The 7153-nt window shown below is 35.6% G+C and overlaps 1 protein-coding gene across 2 annotated transcripts in view; it reads left to right on the top strand.

Moving 5' to 3' along the window:
• The window catches only part of LOC108694514 (zinc finger protein ZIC 1-like), a 21027-nt gene extending 14340 nt beyond the window's left edge, over positions 1-6687 (top strand). Inside the window, exons 2-4 of one of the 2 annotated variants that reach the window (XM_018204075.1) lie at positions 1754-2092; positions 4369-4512; positions 4598-6687. In XM_018204075.1, the coding sequence (XP_018059564.1) occupies positions 1755-2092; positions 4369-4512; positions 4598-5843 (1728 nt within the window). In that variant the 5' untranslated portion in view covers position 1754 and the 3' untranslated portion in view covers positions 5844-6687. Of the gene's footprint in view, positions 1-233; positions 2093-4368; positions 4513-4597 lie in introns of those variants that run through there. The other variant, XM_018204074.1, reaches the window with a different exon arrangement.
• Positions 6688-7153: the final 466 nt, after the last annotated feature.

The following is a 7153-nucleotide window of genomic DNA, read 5'->3' as shown; positions in this document are numbered from 1 at the left end:
ATATATATATATTTTGTAACAAATCACTGTTCACTTAATTCCATATCGAAGTGACTTGATTTGATACTAGCTCGTTTATAAAGACGACTGTTACGAAGCTGGCGAATACGCGATGAACTGTTATCAGTCTTCTCTCTTCTGTGCTAGTGAATCTCATGGAGGGGCAATAAAGCGATAGCGCGACAATATATAAGCTTGCACATTCGTCTCTGCCATCAGTTGATATTCTCTCATGTTTTGTTTTGCTTCAGAGTTTGTACAACATTCTGATCACATCGAACTTTCATTTTGAACATTTGAGTGGAGATAATTAAGAAAAAAAGAAATACGGTAAATAAATAACTATAAATCTTTTAGTGTACTTATAAAGGAGCTAATCAGAACGCAGCGTACTACTACAGTTCAATCAGCAAAAATTCATCGTGCTTCATCCTCGAACTCTGATTACAATTTTTACGTCTTCTTCCTCTTCCTCTTCGACGCATCAGACGACGCACCGTCAGAAAGCGTGGCAAGCAACCAAAAAAGATGGGATTCTCTTAGCATTGATTTCCGCAATTACTATTGCGCATTATCTTCTAAATAAATCGAACTTCAGGTATTTTATTAGACGAACTCAAAGTTACGAAAACTGTTTCCGGAAGTGTGACGGCAGTGTTTTATAATTCGTTCACCGCGATCGTCCAGCCCAGTTATGCTCTCGATCAAGTACAGCAAGCAATTCCTGAGTTACCGTATACTCAAGTCCAATCGGTTCAAATACATCTGACGATACGGACTCGGACTGCGTGGTAGAGGGTGTGCGCAAGGTGGTGTGTGTGTATTGTACTGCGGGCGACTTGTCGTACCTACGGTGTTCAGGAAAGCAGAGACGAGGGTGCCCCAGCAAGACCTGGAAAGTCTTGTGCTAAAAAATCCAATGCCGAATCGCTTTGTACGACAACGCGAGCTTAATTAAAGAAATACGTTGGGCAGGAACGACGCGACAGAAAACTGACGTCATCGAAAATCGCTAGTGAGGCGAATCTTTCGAAGACAAGGAGCACACAAGAACTTGGAAAAAAAAGATAATTGTAAAACAAATTGAATTGGTAATGACAATTGATAATTTCGTCATCGAGGATATTTTTAATCAAAAAGAAGATATAATTTTTGGAATAATTTTGCGAAAAAATCGATATAGCGAAGAAAATCTGATTGATAACGATAAATTATTTTATTAACAAAAAAAAGTTTTGAGCAAAAGAATTAAGACAAATCAAGACTAAAATTGTGACAAGCTGTGACAGTTAATGATTTCGTTATTGAAAAGATTGTAAAAAGGAGAAATTGAATATTTAGCGAGAGGAAAAAATTCTAAGAAGACTTCCTTTGAGGAACACACAGATTTTATCTAATGACAGCGCTAAAAAAATAATACTCTTATGCGTGTATGTCAGCTTGTGAAAGATCATTAAAGCAAAGCTAAAAAAAGAGCGGCAAAATTAAAGTTGAATAAATAGAAAACGAAATCACTCGGAAATTTTTTGAGAGATTGCATCGAACGTGACTTTTCACGACCATACGTGTACATTCACGTATACATTTACACGTACGCATCATATATTACACGTTTGCATAAAACGCGAATTAAACAGAGTCATTAATTAAAACAACGATCGAGCAAAATCTGCACGTCTTTAGTGAAATTGGCGAATTGGTTGAAGTCAGAGGCAAAAGTAATGAAAAAAATGATCGTTTATGTTCCGGGCAGAATGCCAACTCACGTTGGTCCCTACGGCGCCGCTCGTTACCCGGGCACCCTGCTAGGAGCTGTCCCGGGTTTTTACAGCCCGGTTTCCGGCTACTCCACCAGCCCGGCCTCGAGCTACTACGGGAGCCTTCAGCCACCGCTGGACCTTCCGGTTTGGCCGCGGAGGATGCCGGCCGAGGAGGAACTAGGTGCCTCGCCGGCCGCCGGTTTAACCGGACTGGGGGTGTCTCCGGGCACCGGCGGTCCTCCGAGTCCGGCGCACAGCGATTCGGATGCGTCCAGCTCGAGTTTGGAACTGGGTACTATCAGGACTGGCGAAAACGCTCAATTAAAATGCAGGTAAGAAAAAAGAAATGTTAAAAATTTATATTACTTGTACAATACTTGCGTAAGACATAATATAAAAATTACGAAATGAAAATTATTAAAGAATTATTAAATAATTTAAATATATATATATATATATATATATATATATATATATATATATCAAATACATATTTATGTAGATAAGAACTATATATTAAATATCTCCGAGAAGTCACAGATCGCTGATTGACTCCGAGTATTGAAGTTTGATGAGTGCATTGCGTTCAATATTATTATTGATAAAAGATCAATTAAGATAAGAGTAAGAAAAATAATGCACGTTATTGAAAAAATGCAGTATCATTAAATGACACCACAAAAGTCAATATTTCTGCTTTCAGTTAAATTATTTAAATCATATGTATAAAACTCAGTATTAGTTTAGCATTTGTTTACAATTTAGAACGTGTGGTACAGATAGATTCCCACTCCTGTTTCTCAAGATATATGAATTGCGTTATCTAAATGCAACACAGATTTCTTATATCGGTATACTCGAATCCTGATTGACGTCGTCTTGTCTTATCGCAAAATACGTAATGTAATTCTATCAAGTTTTCTATTTATCTATCCTTTCCTTCTGTTCAAATTTATCCAAATCAATTATTTTATCTTAATCCGCGCCCGCTTTTTTCCTACCTGTTATCTTATCTCTTTCTCACCTTTGTACTTTAACATTGTTTAACGTATGCTTTTCTAACGACACATGACTTTATCTGATAAATTTATTATAAAGTGAACAAAGTAATGCACTACACGTTCATCGCGTTTTTATAATTAAAGATTTGCTACAAATAATATAATCGAGATGATCAAATGTCGTTATCTTGTTTCATTTTGCATTTTGTCGTAGACATTGTGTTCTTCTTAAATGGCTAATCTTTCTCAATATATGTACATGTCCATAAGCGTGCTTACACGTTACTAGTTATATACCAGTTACAGCCAGTTATCTCGGCTGATATCGTGGAGGTCTTTATTGCTTGAGGATACTCAAAGAAAATTTGTAATTCATCTTGACAAATGCATTTACCGTTTTAGAAACGTCCGAGATTAAGAGCTCGACTCGCGGACTCGTTTTCTTCCTTACGTGTTTTCGCAGAATTCAGATCTATCCGATGCTCTTTCTCTCTTTCTCTCTCTGGGGACAGCTTACCCCGGAGAAAAGAGGATCAATATCTCTAATAGTAAACAGGTTTGCAATCGGCTTAGTTTATATTCAAAGTCTACGCGCTCCCGATAAAATTTAGACTCTGCACAAGGCGGAACGATAGCAATTGCCTTCGAATAACGAGCAAAAGAAGGAAAATGTTGACTTAAAGCTTTGAATCATTGACTGCTGTATGGTACGTGTTTAAAAAAAAGTTTTTGTTACAATCAATTAATTTTTTTATATGCATGATACACCGAATTCATTATTACGTCAGTTATCGTGCGCAAATAAAAACTAGTAAAATAGTAAAGAGAAACTCTTATTATCGCGAAGTTTTGGAGAACTTCGATTATCACAAAGAAATAATTTGTTTCACTCTATGTGCACGTGAAAGCCAGAGCACTCGCTATCATCGCAGAGAATATTATTTTTTCTATCAACATTTGCTTATTTTATCAATCATATGTTTCTAAATATAGCTTTTTTTATTAATGTATCTATTTATCAATTAATGTATCTATTTATCTTAATGGAAAACACAGTAATCAGAGTCATCTTATATAATACATTATTTTGAGGGCATATTAGGTAACGCAAGGTTAATTTAGAATATCTTTCACATTATATATTTCGAAGCTACATTAATATTTATATAATTCCTGCTACTTGTGAGTGAAATAATTGAAGACGAGAGCTAAGTGTTTGGCCAATTAAATCGTTTAGAATTACCTTGATCCACGACCTCCTGTGGACATATCCGTGTCTCTTAATTGAAAGAATTCGTTGTCGTTCATAGTATAGTACCGAACTTTAGTCTGTCTGTTACAATAAATTAGTGTCAAACGGCGGCAATTGTAAAATGGATGCAATTGGTATCAATTGGACAAGTCAACAAACGTTCACGTTTGTGACGCAAATTATATTTCGATACTTCAGAGGAGCATCAAACGGCTATATTTACATATCATGATCGATTAGTTCCGATTTGTGCAAAGTGATAATTAATTAAAAATTGGATAAAATTTATTGAGTTATTTCTTGATGTTACATTCTTTCTGTTAAAAGAATTAAATTAAATATTCTTTTTTTACAGATGGCAAGATTGTGGCCGATGGTTCACGTCCCTGGAGCAACTTGCAGGACATGTTGGGAGATTGCACGCGGCGCCTGGTCCGCGGGGTCTGTTTTATTGTGGATGGGAAGGATGCGCAAGAGGCGAGCGTGGGTTTAACGCGAGGTAAAATTTTTCCGGATGTAATATTATGCGCGCGTAAGACAACAATCACTTTTGCATTCTTGATGAATGTATTTTTCTCGTACAGGTACAAGATGCTGGTCCATGTACGAACACACACGAATGAGAAGCCGCACCATTGCTTCCAGTGCGACAAGAGTTTCAGCAGAGCAGAGAACCTGAAAATCCATGCACGTTCTCACACTGGCGAACGTCCTTACGTCTGTCCTGTTGAGGGTTGCAACAAAGCTTACTCGAATTCCTCGGATAGATTCAAGCATACTAGAACTCATTCCGTAGATAAGCCATATTATTGCAAGGTTCCGGGTTGTCCGAAGAGGTACACCGATCCATCGTCTTTAAGAAAGCACGTCAAGACCTATCGCCACTATGTGAACAACAATGACAAGGTGCAGGAGAAGAGCTTTGATGATAGCAACATTCAGGAAAAAAGATTCGATGCTAATTCGCCTGACAAGCAGAGCAGCAGTGCGCATTCCGAGTCGGATAAGAAGGACTCGAGTATTGAGAGTAGCATGTCGGGTTGCAGTCCGAAGACTAGCAACAGCTTTGAAGAACAGAGGACCTTTGTCGAATGGAATAATATGTACAACCTTCAGGAACAACGAAAAGAACAGGAGCAAGTCACTCCACCGAAACCGTACGAGCAGGATATAAAGATTTATCCCAGGATGTACGATGAAAGTTACATCATACCAGACAGGATTCAAGTGAATCCCATGTACTCTGCTGGTAGCACTATCATCAAGGATTGTTCTGTAGCTTCATCGCCTCATACAAGTCCAGGTCGAGTGTCCGATTCGTTGCCGCGTATTGGGATGCAGTCAACGCCCATTAAAACTGAGGAACCCATGGAGTATAGTGTTACCAAGACCACTACGGTAGATTATAGAAATATCGAGTCGATCGTCAACAGTACACCTTGCAAGAAGGAGAACACAGTCAATTGCGATCCAGTAAGACATTCGGTAATCAAACGCGCGGAGGATCTGAAGATGGAGATGGAACAGACGCCGCTTAAAGAGGAATCGAAAGATACCAATGTCGATTGTTGCTGCCGACATAAGTGTTGTGTCCACAGCAATGACAGCATCTTGCAGAAGACGAAAATCCTCTCAGATTTAATTCTTAAGACACAAAATCCGCTCTTTCGACATCTATTGGGTTCAGTAGATTTGCAGTATGGGCTAGAAAACATGTGGAGCAATATCGTGGATACTAATAACACATGCGGCCAAGATCTCAGAGTAAAAAACGAGAACGTCACCGAGATGGAGCAAGATTTGCCACTGGACTTGACGATCAACAAATAACGAACAATTAACTGTCAATATACCAAAAATCTCATATTTTGTCAAATAAATTTTATTTTTATCAATTGACAAAATATGAATTAAATGAAAATATCATGTGAATTTTAGACGCAGTCAATCAATGATAAATAATGATTAATTGAACGACAAAGAATAATTAATGTTGTCATTTGAAATGAAAACTTTCGATCGCATTGAGAAACCAAATATATTTCAAAACCTGATAATACGAGAAAAATGAAAACAAGATAGAAACAATTCAAGATTGGACAAGAATTTGCTCAATCCGTAGTTGTGTAGAAATAGTTGCACTAACCGAACTATTAGAGGTATAATTGGACTTATAAGTGCAACTCGACAATCTTATAATCAATTTAATCAATCAAACTTGAAACGATGTTCCCGCTTTCAAATTGGTCATTAAAATCGGAAATAACTGAACTATCAATGAAAGTGAAGAAACTGGGAACTTATTATAAAACTGTAAATATTTTTGAAACACACGGAAGTGCGAAATAATTGGCTCTTGCCCAGTAATTTATCTATTAGAATTGAATTTCAAGAGTTATAGTTTTTATAATATAAGACGCTTAACAATAATCATATTTCGGTACTCTATGTAAACAAAACATATGTATCATATGTATATAGAAATTTATATGTATGTATATGTATGTGTGGCGAGTCAATTGATAAATAAAGTAATATGGAGTAAAGTACCTAGAGAACATTACATACATTGGAGTGTCAAATTTTAATTGATATCTTTATAGTTATATCAGATTGGCTATATGTCATATATTTTAATCAACAAATGTTACAATCGGTAATGTAAATATTTATATGCTCCAAAAATGTCTTATAAAAAATAATATTTAGATGTCTTTTTATAAATCTTTGAAATCCTGGGAAAAATGTTACATAATTATATATAATTGTATAAAATTATATAAAATTATATAATTATATAAAAAATTGACATATTTTATATACAATTATTTATAACTGTATGTAAAATATATCAATATATGTAACATTTTTTCCCGGTATGTCTTTTATAAATATAAGTGTTGTCTGAGGTGCTTTTCTCTCTGCTAGCAGAACATGTTTAACGATGTGAATTAAATAAAAAAAAAAGATTATTTATGTATTGTTCATTCTCTTACCTTCATGATAAATTATTTATTTGCATAATTATTTATAGTTGCTTGTAATGTAATTAACATAAATACAAAAATGTTATAAAGATATTTGTAAATTTTATAAAGTTAAAATCTTATGTTTAAGCTTAATAAAAAATGTTTGCAAAA

This window comes from Atta colombica, unplaced genomic scaffold (assembly GCF_001594045.1).
Source record: "Atta colombica isolate Treedump-2 unplaced genomic scaffold, Acol1.0 scaffold12, whole genome shotgun sequence".
Taxonomy (NCBI): Eukaryota; Metazoa; Arthropoda; class Insecta; order Hymenoptera; family Formicidae; genus Atta; species Atta colombica.
The sequence above is the reverse complement of the archived record's forward strand: the minus strand, read 5'-3'. Positions and strand labels throughout refer to the sequence as shown.